At 38.1% G+C, this 20,613-nt stretch overlaps 2 protein-coding genes across 3 annotated transcripts; both read right to left on the bottom strand.

Moving 5' to 3' along the window:
* Positions 1-455: 455 nt before the first annotated feature.
* Olfr830 (olfactory receptor 830) lies at positions 456-1,772 on the bottom strand. Of its 2 annotated transcripts, XM_006510354.1 has the most exons (2): positions 1,754-1,772; positions 456-1,417 (listed from the first exon to the last, which is right to left on the bottom strand). In XM_006510354.1, the coding sequence occupies exon 2, from the start codon at positions 1,401-1,403 to the stop codon at positions 456-458; it is 948 nt and encodes a 315-aa protein (XP_006510417.1). In that variant the 5' UTR covers positions 1,404-1,417; positions 1,754-1,772. The 2 variants fall into 2 exon arrangements, with proteins under 2 accessions (XP_006510417.1, NP_666777.1); NM_146566.1 differs by lacking the exon at positions 1,754-1,772 and having other exon boundaries at positions 456-1,403.
* Positions 1,773-19,139: 17,367 nt separating this feature from the next.
* Positions 19,140-20,105, bottom strand: Olfr829 (olfactory receptor 829). The gene has a single exon (NM_147067.1). It carries the CDS (start codon positions 20,103-20,105, stop codon positions 19,140-19,142), a length of 966 nt encoding a protein of 321 aa, NP_667278.1.
* Positions 20,106-20,613: the final 508 nt, after the last annotated feature.

Genomic DNA, 20,613 nt, shown 5'->3' with positions numbered 1-20,613 from the left:
GCATACATAATTATTCACAGACAAATGCACAAATATGCACCTGTTTCTAAAAGCAAAAGTACAGTGAGCTAGAGAAAATATTAGGTGGTAAAACTAGTACCTGTGCCACTAGAGGACCAAGATTCAATTCCCACCTCCTACTTGGCAGCTACCTACCATTTGCAACTCTAGGTTCAGAGCATTTGACACACTCTTCTGGCCTATAAGGGAACTAGGCCTATTCATGGTATTCTAACATACATATAGTTCAAACACCACAACAAATAAAATAAAGTAGAATTATATTTTTAAAATTTTGTGCTAAGATTCAAGGAAATAAAATCAAAGCAAGACAGATGAAAAACCAAGTTAAGGTCAGTGAATCTTTATATTAGAAGAAACAACAGGCATTTTATCTCAAGAGAAATCCTATAACTTCGCTTACTATAAACACCCAAGCCATAATATATCACAAATCACAGAAGAGAAGCTGTCCTACCAATAACTTTCTTCAGGGCCTCCTTCATATCCCTGTTCCTCAAACAATAGACAAAGGGATTCAACATTGGAGGAACTACTGAATACATCACTGAAGCCACAGCAATCTTCTTTGGTGAATCAATTACTTTTGAGGTAATGTATACACCAAACCCTGTCCCATAGAATAAGGAAACAACTGACAAATGAGACCCACAGGTGGAAAAGGCTTTGTACTTTCCTTCTGATGATGGCATTTTCAATACTGTAGACACAATATGAGTATAAGAAAAGATTATTGCAAACAGAGGAAGACCAGCAAAAATAGAAGCTGTAACAAATATCAGGATGTTGTTGATGAGGCTGTCAGAACAGGCAAGCTTCAGGATTTGTGCAATTTCACAGAAGAAGTGGAGGATTTCCAGGTCTGTGCAGAAGGACAAGTACAGCACCATCAGACTATGCAGCAGACCATTTACAATACTAAAGAATAGAGAGAAAAGAACCAGAATAACACAGAAACTGGGGTTCATAAGGACTGTGTATCTTAGAGGATAACAAATGGCTATGTAGCGATCATAAGCCATTACTCCAAGGAGAAAACATTCAAATATTGTACAAACTACAACAAAGCAGGCCTGGCTGAGGCAGCCAGCAAAAGTTATCCTCTGATCTTTTGTTTGTATATTCATCAACATCTTTGGGACTGTGATGCTGATTAAATACATGTCATTAAAAGACAGATGACAGAGAAAGAAGTACATGGGGTTGTGAAGATGGAAGTCACACTTGATGGCCAACATTATAAGAAGATTTCCAGAAACGGTAATCAAGTATATGCTTAGAAAAAGAACAAAGATGAATGGCTGCAGCTCTGGGTCATTTGTGAGTCCATGTAGAAAAATATCCAAAACAACTGATTTGTTTTCAACTTCCATGTTAGACATGAATCTTAAGGAAAGGGGGTAAGAAGTTATTGAAATACAGGAATGATTAGTAGCATTGTAAAATTAGATTTGTTAGAAAAGAACCTTATATATATATATGCCCTAGTCTTTCCAATTTATCCTTCTATTCCAACTAAGAATGCAACATGAGGAAATTAATTTGAAGACAACACCATCTAGTTTGTCCTACCTAAATATGGCTATCTAGTAATTAATATCTGAGGTGAACTTACTTTTGCTATCATGACAAGAAGTATAACACAGTCTGAATAAAACTAAAAGTGATTGTATTTGAGAATGGGGCTGTTTTTTCCTCTGAGTGAAATTTTATGTACCACTACAGAAGGGTAACAATAAAAAATTATCCAGAATGAGGTTTAGTAGAAAGTTTCATGGTAATAAATTCTGTAATGAGTTGATAATAGGAAGACAATTGTGTGCAATTTTTCTAATTGTCTTATGCATGATCTTCTGTTTCATCATGTTGATAATCTAAAAATACCTCCTTCATTTCTGAAAATTAGTCATGTGGTCGGTATTTTTTGTCTATCCTCCAGAAAGGTGTAAATATCTCACCTGTATGTTGTAAGTGGAAGAAATCTCTCTTAGAAATGCAGACAGAGTATAGGAAAGAAGTTCCTAGTTAAAGATGGATTATCTCTGGACTGAGTACAAGATATTTCAAGATTTTTGAAATGCTGCTGAGTATATCACAAGCTGAAGGCTTTATCTCTTATTCTCAGGAGACTTGATGTTCAAAGCTCCTCATTAGACAAACTACATGACTACTATTCTAAACCCATGAGTTCATATCCTTAAAGACCAATACTAACAATAGTGATGAGTTTTGAATAGCTGATTCTCTTCTTCTGAAGATCAGTTGAACATAGTTGAGTTTCCTCATACACTTCTCAGTATTGCATACATAAAATATAACATTGCTCTCATAACTTTATACATCATTTTTACGGTTCTTTACAAACTAGAGGTTGTTTATTTTTTCATGGTATCATTTAGCCTGGATCTAATTCTATTTTTAGGAATATGTTCTATTTATTTGTACACACTTGTAGCTGTCCAAGTTTTCAACTATCATAAAAGTCCAAACAATCTTAATCTTAAACAATGCTACTAATCTTGCCTGTGCATCATCTCTGTTGACTGAATGCTGACTTTTGTTCCTTCTTTGCTGTATATTTCTTTTCTGTTTCTTAAGATCACTGCTGATAGTAAGACAGTGTTAAATAACTATAACCACTCACATTGAACTTGTGAAACATGAATTTTTCAAAATTGTTTGCAATTGTCTTATGAAAGGAGACAATTTGTTTAACTTAGGGGTTTGTTTACTATTGCATTTTAGTTGTTTTTTTTATTTTACTTAAATGTTTTCATTTTGGCAATTGTTTTGTTTAAAGCTGAACATTATTCAGAGAGAAAGAAAGCATGTAATTAATACCATTAAACCAAACAAACAATCAGCCTTATAACTCATTTCCTCAACCATGCTTTCTGGAATGGAGAAAAAAAAAATCAAACATTCCACGGTTCAGTCTTGTTCTTATTATGTGACATTTCTAAGACTTCTGATGCGTCTCCCTACTTCCTGTCACCTCCCCACCCATATATGTGTATAATTTTAAAGGTTTCTGCTTTTCCTACTACCTAGTCCCTTTCTTTATATTCAACTTTTATGCTTATACTGATTGCATACTGCTAATCAAATACTTAATAGCTAACATTCATTTAAAAAATGAAATAAATCTTACTTTTCTTTGTATATTATCGCACTCAAGATAATTTTCTCTAACTCTATCTATTTACCTGCAAAGTTCATGATTTTATTTTGCAATAGCTGAGTAATATTCCATTGTATTGATGTACTATATTTTCTTTATCCATTCATCCAATGAGAAACATCTAGATTATTTCAAATTTCTGATTGTTATGAATATACAAACAATAAGCATAGTTGAGCAAGTGCCAATGTAGTACAATATACAGTGTTTGGATGTGTGCCCCAAAATCTATTCACAGTTTCTTAAAGAATCACTGCAACTGTTTCCATAGTAGCTATATAGGTTTGTATTCACAAGAGCAGTGAATAAGTGTTAATCTTAGTCTACATCCTGATCAGCACGAGTAGTCATTCATTTTATTGATTGTGGACTTTCAATTTACTCTAGATGAAATCTAAATGTAGTTTTAATTAGTATTTTCCTAATGTTGAACATTGATGTGTTACTCAAACATTTATGTTTTATCCTTTAAAATCACTCCTCTTACATCTGTATTTCATTTTTTAAATTATTTTTTTCTTGATGTACAGCTTATTTGGGTCTTTACAATTTAGACCTCACAACTCTATCAGATGTGTGATTGATAAAAGTTTTCCCCATTGTGTAGCCTGACACATTGTCTAAATAATAGTGTTCTTTACCATACAGAAGCTTTTCTTTTCATGAGGTTTCATTTATTATTTGTTAGTCATAGTACCTGCAATATCATCATTTTTCTGTGCCAAAAAGTTTATGATAATTCCCCCACTTTCTTCTTTATAAGATATACTGTATTTTGACTTATGTTAAGGTCCTTTTTCATTAAGGTTAAATTTGTGTGTGGGGATAAATATGTACCTATTGACATTCTTGTAAATTCAGCATACAGCATGCCAGCACAATTGTTGAAGATGCTGTCTTTATACAATATGAATTTTTAAATTCTTTTTCAAAAATTATGTATCCCTAGATATGTTCCCTTATATTTGGGCCTTCAATTCTATTTTCACGATCAAGGTGTCTGTTTTTATGTCACTATCATATTGGTTTTATTACTTTAATTCTGTAATACCATTTGAAATCTGGGATATTTATACTTACAGTAAGTTTTTTTAAATGTTTTTATATTTAGTTTTGTTTTAATTGTCCTGATTTTGTGTGTGTGTGTGTTTGTTTCCATATGATGCTGAAAATTGTTCTTTTAATTTCTTTGAAGTATTATCTTAGCATTTTGATGAGGATTGTATTGAACTTGTAGAAAGGCCAATTTTACTGTATTAATAATACTAATTCACAAGAACTGATGATTTTTCTACATTCTCCTGTATTTTTCAATTTCTTTTCTCAATGTCTTGAAGCTTTTATTATAAAAGTCTTTCAATGGCTTGACTAGACTAAGCCTAAGATATATTATTTGAAGGTATCATGAAAGATAATATTTATCCCATTTTTCTCTTTGGTTTGAAATTTGTGTGCAGAAAGGCTGATGATATAGTCTGATGTGTTTTAGAAAGCAATTGTTAGCAGTACAAGATTTTTAGTGTTTCTTATATTTAAAAGCATGTCATTTATAAATATAGCTTAGCTTCTTTCCTATTTATATCCCTTTTAGGTCCTTACACTGTCTTATTGTTCTAGCAAAGAATTCTATTACCACTTTGAAAAAGTATAGAGAAAGTACACATGATATTTTGCTCTTGATTTTAGTGGAAATGCTTTGACTTACTCTATATTTATGCTTATATTATTTGCAGGTTTGTTTTGCAAGGATCTAATTCTGTTAAGGTCTCACTATTTTCTTCAAAATGTTTATTTTAAAAAGATATAAAATTTTGCAAAAGGCCTTTCTTCATTTAATAAGATCATCATGTGGTTTCTGTCCCTTGGTCTGTGTTTTGTTTTGTTTTGTTTTGTAGATAATGTTTATTGCTTTCTGGGTATAAGACAGACATGGGTCATGCTGTGTGAAGTATATGACTGGGTAAAGTATCTATATTCTTTAATTCAATTGGAGGAATCATTTGAAAAAGAGTCTAAATGTCCCTCTATAGATTAAACAAATAGGAATGGACATAGACATAGAGAGGCCTTTGGGCTCAAGCAACCTCCCTGAAAGAATAGATCCCATCATTGTGAGACCTGGTGGGAGTTGTTAGGGAAACAAGAGAGGAAATGGCACTTATGGAGAGGGAGGATGTTGCAGAGCAGTGGCTTAGGGAAATGACAATGCCTATAGACATTTAGATGTGAGATCAGATAGTAGAGGGATTTTAGGACAGGAGATGAAGGTGTTGGTTGAGGAGGCTGAAGAGGGAATTAAGGAATTTTTGGTGGGACTGAAGGATTTGATTGTGCCTGTGATGGAGCCAGATCCTTTATGTCTAAATCAAAGGAAGAGTGGGCTATGGGCCCAAGACTGTGGTTATCCTTGGTAAGTAGCTTTGGCCTCTGCCAAGAGGATTTTATATGTGTAGCAAGAGATATAGAGGAAAGAAAAGGAAACTTTGAATGTAGGGTACCTCAGATCATTTGCGACATTGACAAAAGTTGTTATGTATATTAGAATTTGGAGATCTAATATGCAATTTTCTGGTCAAAGACACTATTGAATCTTTTTTTAAAATATTTTTTATTACGTATTTTCCTCAATTACATTTCCAATGCTATCCCAAAAGTCCCCCATACACCCCCCCACTCCCCTACCTACCCATTCCCACTTTTTGGCCCTGGCGTTCCTCTGTACTGGGACATATAAAGTTTGTAATGGGCCTCTCTTTCCAGTGATGGCTGACTAGGCCATCTTTTGATACATATGCAGCTAGAGACAAGAGCTCCGGGGTACTGCTTAGTTCATAATGTTGTTGCACCTACAGGGTTGGAGATCTCTTTAGCTCCTTGGATACTTTCTCTAGCTCCTCCATTGGGGGACCTGTGATCCATCCAATAGCTGACTGTGAGCATCCACTTCTGTGTTTGCTAGGCCCCGGCCTAGTCTCACAAGAGACAGCTATATCAGGGTCCTTTCAGCAAATGCTTGCTAGTGTATGCAATGGTGTCATCGTTTGTAGGCTGATTATTGGATGGATCCCTGGATATGGTAGTCTCTTGATTGTCCATCCTTTTGTCTCAGCTCCAAACTTTGTCTCTGTAACTCCTTCCATGGGTTATTGTTTCCAATTCTAAGAAGGGGCATAGTGTCCACACTTTGGTCTTCCTTCTTCTTCAGTTTCATGTGTTTTACAAATTGTATCTTATATCTTGGGTATACTAAGTTTCTGGGCTAATATCTACTTCTCAGTGAGTACATATCATTTGAGTTCTTTTGTGATTGTGTTACCTCACTCAGGATGATGCCCTCCAGGTCCAACCATTTGCCTAGGAATTTCATAATTCATTCTTTTTAATAGCTGAGTAGTACTCCATTGTATAAATGTACCACATTTTTTGTATCCATTCCTCTGTTGAGGGGCATCTGGGTTCTTTCCAGCTTCTGGCTATTATAAATAAGGCTGCTATGAACATAGTAGAGCACGTGTCCTTCTTACCAGTTGGGACATCTTCTGGATATATGCCCAGGAGAAGTATTGCTGGATCCTCCGGTAATACTATGTCCAATTTTCTGAGGAACCACCAGACTGATTTCCAGAGTGGTTGTACAAGCTTGCAATCCCACCAACAGTGGAGGAGTGTTCCTCTTTCTCCACATCCTCGCCAGCATCTGCTGTCACCTGAATTTTTGATCTTAGCCATTCTGACTGGTGTGAGATGAAATCTCAGGGTTCTTTTGATTTGCATTTCTCTGATGATTAAGGATGCTGAGAATTTTTTCAGGTGCTTCTCTGCCATTCGGTATTCCTCAGGTGAGAATTCTTTGTTTAGCTCTAAGCCCCATTTTTTAATGGGGCTATTGGATTTTCTGGAGTCCACCTTCTTGAGTTCTTTATATATATTGGATATTAGTCCCCTATCTGATTTAGGATAGGTAAAGATCCTTTCCCAATCTGTTGGTGACCTTTTTGTCTTTTTGTCTTTTGCCTTGCAGAAGCTTTGCAGTTTCATGAGGTCCCATTTGTCAATCCTCAATCTTACAGCACAAGCCATTGCTGTTCTATTCATGATTTTTTCCCCTGTGCCCATATCTTCGAGGGTTTTCCCCACTTTCTCCTCTATAAGTTTCAGTGTCTCTGGTTTTATGTGGAGTTCCTTGATCCACTTAGATTTGACGTTAGTACAAGTATATAGGAATGGATCAATTTGCATTCTTCTACATGATAACCACCAGTTGTGCCAGCACCATTTGTTGAAAATGCTGTCTTTGTTCCACTGGATGGTTTTAGCTCCCTTGTCAAAGATCAAGTGACCACAGGTGTGTGGGTTCATTTCTGGGTCTTCAATTCTATTCCATTGGTCTACTTGTCTGTCACTATACCAGTACCATGCAGGTTTTATGACAATTGCTCTGTAGTAATGTGTTAGGTCAGGCATGGCGATTCCACCAGAGGTTCTTTTATGCTTCAGAAGAGATTTTGATATCCTCGGTTTTTTGTTATTCCAGATGAATTTGCAGATTGCTCTTTCTAATTCGTTGAAGAATTGAGTTGGAATTTTGATGGGGATTGCATTGAATCTGTAGATTGCTTTTGGCAAGATAGCAATTTTTACAATGTTGATCCTGCCAATCCATGAACATGGGAGATCTTTCCATCGTCTGAGATTTTCTTTAATTACTTTCTTCAGAGACTTGAAGTTCTTATCATACAGATCTTTCACTTCCTTAGTTAGAGTCATGCCAAGATATTTTATATTATTTGTGACTATTGAGAAGGGTGTTGTTTCCCTAATTGCTTTCTCAGCCTGTTTATTCTTTGTGTAGAGAAAGGCCATTGACTTGTTTGAGATAATTTTATATCCAGCTACTTCACCGAAGCTGTTTATCAGGTTTAGGAATTCTTTGGTTGAATTTTTAGGGTCACTTATATATACCATCATATCATCTGCGAAAAGTGATATTTTGACTTCATCTTTTCCAATTTGTATCCCCTTGATCTCCTTTTGTTGTCAAATTGCTCTGGCTAGGACTTCAAGTACTATGTTGAAGAGGTAGGGAGAAAGTGAGCAGCCTTGTCTACTCCCTGATTTTAGTGGGATTGCTTCCACCTTCTCACCATTTACTTTGATGTTGGCTACTGGTTTGCTGTAGATTGCTTTTATCATGTTTAGGTATGGGCCTTGAATCCCTGATCTTTCCAAAACTTTTATCATGAATGGGTGTTGGGTCTTGTCGATTGCTTTTTCCGCATCTAACGAGATGATCATGTGGTTTTTGTCTTCGAGTTTGTTTATATAATGGATTACATTGATGAATTTCCGTATATTAAACGATCCCTGCATCCCTGGAATAAAACCTACTTGGTCAGGATGGATGGTTGCTTTAATGTGTTCTTAGATTCGGTTAGCAAAAATTTTATTGAGTATTTTTGCATCGATATCCATAAGGGAAATTGGTCTGAAGTTCTTTTATCTTTGCTGGACCTTTCTTTGGTTTAGGTATCAGAGTAATTGTGGCTTCATAGAATGAGTTGGGTAGAGTACCTTCTACTTCTATTTTGTGGAATAGTTTGTGCAGAACTGGGATTAGATCTTCTTTGAAGGTCTGATAGAACTCTGCACTAAACCCATCTGGTCCTGGGCTTTTTTTGACTGGAATACTATTAATGACTGCTTCTATTTCTTTATGGGCTATGGGACTGTTTAGATTGTTGACGTGATCCTGATTTAACGTTGGTACCTGGAATCTGTCTAGAAATTTGTCCATTTCATCCAGGTTTTCCAGTTTTGTTGAGTATAGCCTTTTGTAAAAGAATCTGATGTTTTGGAAATTTCAGGATCTGTTGTTATGTCTCCCTTTTCATTTCTGATTTTGTTAATTAGGATGCTGTCCCTGTGCACTCTAGTGAGTCTGTCTAAGGGTTTATCTATCTTGTTGATTTTCTCAAAGAACCAACTCCTCATTTGGTTGATTCTTTGAATAGATCTTCTTGTTTCCGCTTGGTTGATTTCACCCCTGAGTTTGATTATTTCCTGCTGTCTACTCCTCTTGGGTGAATTTTCTTCCTTTTTTTCTAGAGCTTTTAGATGTGTTGTCAAGCTGCTAGTGTGTGCTCTCTCTAGTTTCTTTTTGGAGGCACTCAGAGCTATGAGTTTCCCTCTTAGAAATGCTTTCATTATGTCCCATAGGTTTGGGTATGTTGTGGCTTCATTTTCAATAAACACTAAAAAGTCTTTAATTTCCTTCTTTATTCCTTCCTTGACCAAGGTATCATTGAAAAGAGTGTTGTTCAGTTTCCACGTGAATGTTGGCTTTCCATTATTTATGTTGTTATTGAAGATCAGCCTTAGGCTGTGGTGGTCTGATAGGATGCATGGGACAATTTCAGTATTTTTGTATCTGTTCAGGCCTGCTTTGTGACCAATTATATGGTCACTTTTGGAGAAGGTCCCGTGAGTGCTGAGAAGAAGGTATATCCTTTTGTTTTAGGATAAAATGTTCTGTAGATATCTGTTAAGTCCATTTGTTTCATAACTTCTGTTAGTTTCACTGTGTCCCTGTTTAGTTTCTGTTTCCACGATCTGTCCATTGATGAAAGTGGTGTGTTGAAGTCTCCCACTATTATTGTGTGAGGTGCAATGTGTGCTTTGAGCTTTACTAAAGTGTCTTTAATGAATGTGTCTGCCCCTGCATTTGGAGCCTAGATATTCAGAATTGAGAGTTCCTCTTGGAGGATTTTACCTTTGATGAGTATTAAGTGTCCCTCCTGGTTTTTTTTTGTTTGTTTGTTTTTGTTTTTGTTTTTGTTTTTTTTTTTTGATAACTTTGGGTTGGAATACGATTTTATTCGATATTAGAATGGCTACTCCAGCCTTTTTCTTCAGATCATTTGCTTGGAAAATTGTTTTCCAGCCTTTCACTCTGAGGTAGTGTCAGTCTTTTTCCCTGAGATGGGTTTCCTGTAAGCTGCAGAATGTTGGGTCCTGTTTGTGTAGCCAGTCTGTTAGTCTATGTCTTTTTATTGGGTAATTGAGTCTATTGATATTAAGAGATATTAAGGAAAAGTAATTGTTGCTCCCTTTTATTTTTGTTGTTAGAGTTGGCATTCTGTTCTTGTGGCTGTCTTCTTTTTGGTTTGTTGAATGATTACTTTCTTGGTTGTTCTAGGGCGTGATTTCCGTCCTTGTATTGCTTCTTTTCTGTTATTATCCTTTGAAGGGCTGGATTCGCGGAAAGATATTGTGTGAATTTGGTTTTGTCATGGAATACTTTGGTTTCTCCATCTATGGTAATTGAGAGTTTGGCCAGGTATAGTAGCCTGGGTTGGCATTTGTTTTCTCTTAGTGTGTGTAAAACATCTGTCTAGGCTATTCTGGCTTTCATAGTCTCTGGTGAAAAGTCTGGTGTAATTCTGATAGGCCTGCCTTTATATATTACTTGACCTTTCTCCTTTACTGCTTTTAATATTCTCTCTTTATTTAGTGCATTTGTTGTTCTGATTATTATGTGTCGGGAGGAATTTTTTTTCTGGTCCAGTCTATTTGGAATTCTGTAGGCTTCTTGTATGTTCATGGGCATATCATTCTTTAGGTTTGGGAAGTTTTCTTCTATAATTTTGTTGAAAATATTTGCTGGCCCTTTAAGTTGAAAATCTTCATTCTCATCAACTCCTATTATCCGTAGGTTTGGTCTTCTCATTGTGTCCTGGAATACCTGAATGTTTTGAGTTAGGATCCTTTTGCATTTTGTATTTTCTTTGATTGTTGTGCTGATGTTCTCTATAGAATCTTCTGCACCTGAGATTCTCTCTTCCATCTCTTGCATTCTGTTGCTGATGCTGGCATATATGGTTCCAGATTTCTTTTCTAGGATTTCTATCTCCAGCGTTGCCTCACTTTGGATTTTCTTTATTGGGTCTACTTCCCTTTTTATGTCTTGGATGGTTTTATTGAATTCCATCACCTGTTTGGTCTTGTTTTCCTGCAATTCTTTAAGGGATTTTTGTGTTTCCTCTTTAAGGTCTTCTACCTGTTTAGCTGTGTTCTCCTGTATTTCTTTAAGTGAGTTATTAAAGTCCTTCTTGATGTCCTCTACCATCATCATGAGATATGCTTTTAAATCTGGGTCTAGCTTTTCGGGTGTGTTGGGATGCCCAGGACTAGGTGGGGTGGGAGTGCTGTGTTCTGATGATGGTGAGTGGTCTTAATTTCTGTTAGTAGGATTCTTACATTTGCCTCTTGTCATCTGGTAATCTCTGAAGCTAGTTGTTATAGTTGTCTCTGGTTAGAGCTTGTTCCTCAGGTGACTATGTTAGCCTCTATCAGCAGACCTGGGAGACTAGCTCTCTCCTTAGTTTCAGTGGTCAGAGTATTCTCTGCAGGCACGCTCTCTTCTTGCAGGGAAGGTGCCCAGATATCTGGTGTTCGAACCTGCCTCCTGGCAGAAGTTGTGTTCCACTCATCAGAGGTCTTAAGATCCCATGGAGGGTCCTGTGAGGACCTTGGGGGTGTCCGGAAACTCTGCATGCAGGGCACCCCGTTGCTGGAGTGGACTGGAAGGGACTTGTGCCCCTGATCAGGCCGGGTTATCTGCTTCCCTAGTTAATGCAGTCTCAGGTCCGGCGCGATTAGATTGGAGCAGACACTGTGTTCCACTCACCAGAGGTCTTAGGATTCTGTGGGGGATCCTGTGTGGGTCCTTGCGGGTGTCTGGAGACTCCTCGGGCAAGGCACCCCGGTGTTGGAGTGGACTGGAAGGGACTTGTCACTATTGCATCTTATATTGATACAAGATTGTATTGCAATTAAAAAAAAAAAAGATGGCAAGCTAAATGACATCATTGATTCCAAGAGAAAAAAGAAGCTTCAAAAGACATGGAAGAAGAGTTAAAGTATGTGACTTAAACTGGCAGTACCTCAGAGTTGGTAAAACAAAGATTTCTGAGAAGTTGACAGAAAAGATATCCCAGGATTAGGTTAAAAAATGAAATATAAACAGCAAAGAAAAATATTTCTCTTCATGTCCAGTCATTGGGGGGTGAATAGGAAATTTGCTAGAAGGAGAACACAATTGTATATGGATACCAAGAGATAGAGTTTATACATCCAAGGATGCAGAAAGATAGAACAATGAGATATAGGGAGACTTGTAGGTAAGTGCAGTAGTACAGAGACTCAGTCAGGATTGTGTAGGAAAGTAGCCTAGTATACTAGCATGACTTTGCGGAAAAGTAGAATATACCCCAAGCATCTTTGTAGGAAATGTACCCAGGAAGCTCCCTAGGAAATTCACCTTGATTGCTCTGTCATGATTCTGACACAATTAGATGAGAGGAGACAATTGGCTAGAGTATGTAGAAAGAAATTGCTGAAGAAATGGACTCTAAAATTGAGAGTCAGCTATGGTAGGTGACAGAGGCCAACACAGGTAAATGATCCATACCATAAAATAGATGAATTGGCAGTTTTGGGTTCAGTGAGAATGACCAAATGAACAAAGGAGAACTTAAGAATCTCTTTCACAAGACCCTGCCTACTCCCTGCTCTCTTTCCATCAAAAGCCCAGAGAACTCCTACCTGATTTTATTCTCAGAACCAAAATGATCTTAGAAAAAAAAAATCCCAACCCCACACCCAGAGACCTCCTCTTAAAACCATTGCATGGGAAGGCATAACTTCTGAATCCAGACTTGCTTGCCAGTCTGGGAGGAACATCACGATAGGTGTATTGTGGCAACCAAAGATATAGGAACTGTATCATACCAGATTACATCCATGGCTCAGGCATTTGTAGCAGCAGTAAAAACAGAAGGAATCTGCTTCAAATGTGGAGAGGCAGGACATTGGAGGGATGAATGCCCACAAAGCTTTCTCCCCCCCCCCCCCCAGCAGATTGTAATCGCAGTAAGGAAATCTGTCACTGCTGCAGAAAAGGTTGCCACTAGAGGAGATACTGTACCACTGTATATGATAAGGATGGTAAGCCACTGGAGCCTTTAAACTTCAAATGGGGCAGCCCTCAGCCCCGACAGTAAGAGGGACAACCACTCTCATAGAAGCCTTATGGGTATCCAGCATCTCAGAAGGCTCCCATCTAAAATTAAGCACTAAAATAGATAGTAAACCATTCAAATGCCTTATTGATATTGGAACATATAGGAAAATTTTAAGACAGCAGGAGATCCTATGTGATTGGCAACCGATCCCTCACACCAGCTCCTAAGCATAAGGGGTGCCTCTCATACATTCATTACCAAAAGAGCCTATAGGTGGGAAGCCCTGGATGGAGCTACCAGCCGCATAAGGCCGCTGGTGCCCAAGTAGCCACCAATCTTCTAGGGAGAGATATCTTACAAGTCTTAGATGTGGTTCTTACCACACAATCAGAAAGAAACCACATTACAATTGAGGACATCACCAATAAGGATAATACCCAAGGAGCGCCTAAAAACCCTCCTCCAAATCACCCCCAATTTTAGGGGCCACTGTCATATTTAGTACGCCCTGCCTTGATTGGCTTTCTGATGAAGCCATCTGGGTCCCACAGTGGCCTCTATCAAGGGAGAAGCTTAGAGCCCTCACACAGCTTGTAGAAGAACAGCAGTTGCCAGAACATCTCTGCCACTCCCACAGTCCTGTGTTTGCTATAAAAAATAGCTCAGGGGGGATATAGATTATTACAAGATCTGAGGGCAATTAATAAAACCATGCAAGTCTGGGGCTCCCCACAAAGAGGACTACCCCACATCTCAACCATCCCTGCCAATGTTCCCCTGTTAGGAATAGACATAAAGGACTGCTTTTTTTCTGTCCTTCTCCATCCCAAGACTGCGAATGCTTTGCATTATCTTCTTAACATTAACAACTCTGACTGAGCCTCACAATATGAATGGACTCTTCTCTCACAGGGAATGGCTAATAGTACATCCATTTGTCAGGAGGCTGCATTAAAACCCCATTTAGACAAACTAAAGTGGCTGTTTGGTCCCTCCTCGCTCTCTAAGCTCTCACTTTTCTTATTCTCTAACCCTCCTTCTCTTTCTCCCTCCCCCTTTCTCCATGAGGACATGGCCATCCTCTCTCCCTATTTCTACCTTCTCTCTTTCCTCCTGCCTTTCTACAATAAAGCTCTAAAACCATAGACTCTCTCTGCTCCTCAAGGTCTGCCATGCTTGAATGATGAGATAGGCTTTTGCCTAAGGAGCCGTGTCTAACCTCCAGCCAGAAGGCCTTCCTGCAGTCCAGTCACAGATCAGATCAAGGACTCTCGCTTGCATGAGAACCATCCAGTGCCCCCCCCCATCCTCCCTGATACATTTGTAAAACAAACATTTCCAACTCTAAAATTATACATTTAACCTAACACATTAATAGTGGTAGAATTCAACATCCCACACTCACCAATTAACAGGTCACCCAGACAAAAACTAAACAGAGAAATAATGAAACTAATAGACATTATGAACCAAATGGACCTAAAAGAAATCTATGGAATATTTTACTCAAACAAAAAATAATATAACTTCTTCTCAGCACCCCATGTATTCTTTTCCAAAATTTTATCATATACCTGGTCACAAAGCAGGCTTCAAATGATATGAAAAAGTGAAATAATGTCTTGTATCTTATCAGTCTAACTTGAATTAAAGCTAGACAAAAACAGAAATACCAGAAAGCTTACACACTCATGGAAAATGAAAAACTTTCTCCTCAGTGATTTCTGAGTAAGGGAAGAAAGAAAGAAAGAAAGAAAGAAAGAAAGAAAGAAAGAAAGAAAGAAAGAAAGAAAGAAAGAAAGAAAGAAAGAAAGAACTTAAAGACTTTTTAGAATTCAATGAAAATAAAGGCACAGCACACTCAGGGTTATGGGACACAATGAAAACAGAGCTAAGAGAAAAGTTCATAACATTAAGTGTCTCCATAAAGAAATTAGAAACTTCTTATACCAGCAATTTAAAAGAACACCTGAAAACTCTATAAAAAAGAAGTAAGCCCACCGAAGAGAAGGAAAAGTCAGGAAATAATCAAAATCAAATTTGAAATCAATCAGTTAGAAATAAAGAAAACAATGCATAGAATCAACTAAACTAAAAGCTGGTTTGTTGGGGCCAGCCTGCAGCTCTCATGTCTGGGTTCGAGCCTGGAAGGCAACCTGGAGCTGAAAGAAAGGGAAACTAGACAGACAAGAGAGAGAGAGAGAGAGAGAGAGAGAGAGAGAGAGAGAGAGAGAGAGAGAGAGAGAGAGAACCAAGACAGGATTCTAATCAAGGCTCAAATGTTTAATAATAGTCTGCACTTTATAAAGAGGGAAGCCCATCCCCAGTCATGCCAAGTTTCTTGTGAAGTTGTCAGAACAGCCTTTTAGCAGAAACTCACCAAATTCACAGTTTGCTAACTCCGGGGAAAATCTTGGAGGAAAATCTTGGAGAACCGGTTAGGTCTCAGGCAGGCAGCAGATAGCATCACATCAAAGGAGAGGGATGAGAAGCAGCACAGCAGGTGGCTCCGTCTCAGGGGCAGAAGGTCTGAACCAGCCTGCCTAGGCTGAAGAAGGGTACACTGATCCTTTGAGAAAATTAACAAGACAGACAAACCCTTTGCCGAACTAACCAAAACACAAAGAAACGGTATTCAAATGAACAAAATCAGAAATGAAAAGAACTCACTTTGTAGACCAGGCTCCAGGCTTGCCTCAAACTCAGAAATCGGCCTGCCTCTGCCTCCCAAGTGCTGGGATTAAAGACATGCATCAACACAGCCCGACTTCCTTGGTATAATTCTAACCAACCAAGTGAAAGAGATATATGACTAGAAATTTAAGTCACCGAAGAAAGAAATTGAGGAAGATATCAGAAGATGGAAAGATCCTCCATGTTCATGGATTGAAAGACCCACAACATGAGGACTCCCCCACGTTCTGACTCAGGAGGGGCGACACCCCAAAATCACCCACGAGAAATGGTCTTGCTGCAAATTGCAAGAGGATTTTTATTCAAGAGCGCTCTCGGGCCCACGGTCATACACCACGCAGGGGTAGAGGACCGTGGCGCCCCGAGTAGCTGAGTAAGGGGGTATTTAAAGGAAAAAAACACAACTCAAGGAGGTGGGAAGGGCGTTGTTGGAAAATGCCAAAAATACCAGATAAGAGTCACAAGGAAGTACAAAGTCACAGGTGTCACAAGGAATACCTGGTAATTGTTAACTCTCAAGACAGTTTCTAAGAGCCCCTAACAATAGCACATTTGCATTGCAGCTTCCGGTAATGGTCAGGGTGACTTTCTTTGAATGAATACTCCTTGAACTCAGAAAGTGGGTGGGTGGAGGAATGTCACTATCTGTTTTATGATTAGCATACCTTGGAGCACTGAGTTTACTACTCTTTCAGGATCAGTAGAAATAACATAGTGAAAATTGCCATCTTCCCAAGAACAATTTAAATAATCAATGCAATTCCCATCAAAATTGCAACATAATTCAGAACTTGATAGAGAAATTCTCAGCTTATTATGGAGAAACAAAAATCTTCATAGCTAGTATAATCCTGAACAAAATAAAAGAACATCCAGAAGTTCTTTTATTTTACAATCCCTGAAGTCAAGCTGTACTACAAAGCAAGAATAATTAAAAACTATATGGTATGGGTATAGGAACAGACAAATTAATCAATGGAATTTAATCAAAGACACTGAAATAAAATCACACACCTATGGCCCCTTCATTTTTCACAAAGGGAAAAAAAAACTATACACTGGAAAAAAAGAAAACATATTTGCCAAATGTTGCTGGTATAACTGGATGTTTGCATGTAAAAGAAGGCAAAGAAATCCATATCTATCACTCTGCACAAATGTCATGTCCAAATGGCTTAAAGATCTCAACCTAAAACCAGATAGACTAAATCTAATAGAACAGAAAGTGGGATAGCCTTGAACTCCTTGGTACAGGAGACAACATTGTAAACAGAAAAGCAATGGCTCAATCTCTAAGATCAACAATTGAGAAATAGGACACCATGAAAGTGAAAAACTTCTGTAAGGCAAATGACACTGTCAAAAACAAAAATAGTTTTACCTACCTTGCATCTGAGAAAGGGCTAATATCCACATTTTATTAAAAAATAAATAAATAAACTCAAGAAGTTAGATACCAACAAGTGAAATAACCCAATTAAAGATATTTTCAGTGCCCTTAGTCATCAAGGAAATGAAAATCTACACAACTCTTAGATTTTTTTCTTACACCTGATAGAATGGCTAAGAAAAAAACTCAAGTAATAACATATGCTGGCAAGGAAGTGGAGCAAGGACACCATTTCACCATTGCTGGTGGTAGTGCAAACTTGAAAAAACATTTTGGAAATTAATTTGACAATATCTCAGAAAACTGGAAATAGTTCTACCTCAAGCTCCAGCTATACCACTCCAGGCATATACCCAAAAGATGTTTCATTATCCCACAAAGACACTTGCACACCTGGGTTCATAGCAGTTTTATTCATAATAATCTGAATCTGGAAATAACTGAGATGTCCCTCAACTGAAGAATAGATTTTAAAAACTACTATATTAATGGGTAAAATACTAATCACCTATTGAAAACAAAGAATGCACACAAGGGGATGGATCTTGAGAATATCGTCCTGAGAGAAGTAACACAGACCCAAAAGGTCAAACATGATATGCATTCACTTAGAAGAAGATATTAGCCATAATACACAGGATATCAATGTTATATTTGACAGACCCAAAGAAACTAAAACAAGGGTGGTACAAGGGGGTAATGCTTGGATCTCACTTAGAATGGGGAATAAAATAGTCATAGGACACAGATGGAGGGAGGGAACAAGATGGGAAAGGGGATGACAGGGGAATGGTAAGGTTTAAGATCAGGTATGGAGAGGGACAACAAAAACTTCCAGATGGCCATGAGAATTGGTGAAATTATGCAAATGACAGTGCTGTGAAGGTGGGAGGCATCTCCAGGATGTGACAAAGACCTGGGATAAGGGAGGTACCCAAGAATCAATGGCAGTGACCTTAGCAGTGACACATAGCATTGGTGATGGTGATATAGAATCTGAAGAGGCCACAGCCTGTAGGCAGTCTGGAACACCGGTGGAGTGATAGTGAAACAAACATACCCACAAAGTCATGGAAACAAATTTTATCCTGTCTAAATTAAATGTTGGGGTGGGAATGCAGCAGAGCCCGAGGGAATGGCCAACAAACAACAGGCTCAGCTTCAGACTCATCCTATGATCAAGCACCATTCCCTAACACTATTAATGATACTCTGATATGCTTGCAGACAGGAGTGTAGCATGACTGTCCTATGAGAGGCTCTACCCAGCAGCTGACTCAGACAGATGCAGACACCCACAGCAAAACAGCAGATGCAGCTTAGGGACTCTTATGGAAGAATGGGGAAAAAATTCAGGAAGGAGATAGGAACTCTACAGGAAGACCAACAGAGTCAATTAACCTGGACCCTTGGGGCTCTAAGAGACTGAATAACCAACAAACGTGTATAAACAGGCTGTAATTAGGCCTCCCTTCTGATAGGTAGCAAATTTACAGAACTGTCTTCATGTGGCTTCCAAGTAACTGAAGGTCAAAAATTGTTGCCTGTCTATGGTGTATGTTCTTCTAGATGGACTGCCTTATCTGGCCTCAGTGGGGAGAGGATGTGCCTACCCTTCAGAAACTTGATGTTCAATGATGGAAGGATACAACAGAGAGAGTTTCTACCCTCTCAGAGGATAACGAGGGTAGATGTGGAGAGGGATTGTGTGATGGAAAAGTAAAGTAAATGAATAATCAAAGTAATAATAAAAGTATCTTATATTCTGGTTAAGAAACAACTATGTTTCCTTGGCTTACTTAAGAAATTCTAGTAAAAATGAAATGATATATCATAGAGGAAATAATATCCTACTGATGAGTTTTTTCAAGGCTTCTTTCATGTCTCTGTTCCTCAGACTATAGATAAAGGGATTTATCATTTGAGGGACTACTGAATACAGCACTGAAGCCACAGCACTCTTCCTGGATGATTCTGTAATTGTTGAGCTGATATAGACCCCAAAACCGGTTCCATAAAATAAGAAAACAACTGACAGATGAGACCCGCAGGTGGAAAATGCTTTATATCTTCCTTCTGATGATGACATTCTCAAGACAGTGGTTGCAATTTGACAATATGACAAAATGATGCCAGAAAGAGGAACACCACCAAATATGCAAGATGAAATGTATATTAGTATGTTGTCAATAAGAGTGTTGGAACAGGCAAGTTTAGTAATCTGTGTAAGTTCACAGAAGAAATGTGGGATTATGAGTTCTGTGCAGAAGGACAGATGTAATACCATTAGACCATTGACCAGGGCATTTGCCATGCTCCCTATCATAGAAAATGCTACCATTAGGATACAAAGATAGGGGTTCATTATGATCCTATACCTAAGTGGATGGCAAATAGCAACATAGCGGTCATAGGCCATTGCTGCAAGAAGGCAATTTTCCATGCCAACAGACACCAAGACAAAGCAGACCTGAGTCAGACATCCTCCATAAGTGATGTTCTGGTTTCCTGTTTGTATATTCACCAGCATCTTTGGAATAGTGCATGTAACTAAAAAGATATCATTAAAAGAAAGAACAGAGAGAAAGAAGTACATGGGGGTATGGAGATGAGAGTCAAAGTTGGTGGCCAGAATAATCAGGAGGTTTCCTATGACTGTTGCAAGGTACATGGAAAGAAAGACACTGAAGATAATAAGTTGCAGCTTGGTATCATCTGTGAGTCCCAGGAGAATGAATCCTGACACAACCGTTTGGTTTATATATTTCATGTTCATGGTGAATCTGATGGAATACATGAAGTGGAAAGAGAAAAAAACAACATTAATATTAGAATATCACAGTATCATTAGACAACTACCTCTCTAGATATCGTGATTTGGGCCTATAACCTCCAGAACCATGAAAATATAAATTTCTTACATTACGTATCCAATTTTGTAGTCTGTAGCATTTACTATAGTTTGCAAATCTTTGGCCAAACATGAGTACAAGAATATAATTATTGGGGCAGATAGATGGTTCATTGTGGTAATTACATACAACAGAAGCATAGGGATCAGCATTCTAATGATCAGAATCAAGGAAAGTGCTATCTGGACTCATAGATCCATCTGTAATCTCAGCATAAGAAGACAAGGCAGGAGAACCCAAAGCAAGCTAGCTACCAAGATTAGCCATATGATGAACTCTGGGATTAAGAGGTCCTCTCTCAATGTGTAAGGTAGTGAAACATTAAGGATGGTTCCTGGCATAAACATTAGACTTCTACATGCACATGTTTCTGTGTTCAGAGAGAGAGAGAGA

Source organism: Mus musculus, chromosome 9 (assembly GCF_000001635.26).
Source record: "Mus musculus strain C57BL/6J chromosome 9, GRCm38.p6 C57BL/6J".
Classification (NCBI taxonomy): domain Eukaryota; kingdom Metazoa; phylum Chordata; class Mammalia; order Rodentia; family Muridae; genus Mus; species Mus musculus.
This window is presented reverse-complemented; position numbering and strand designations above follow the sequence as displayed.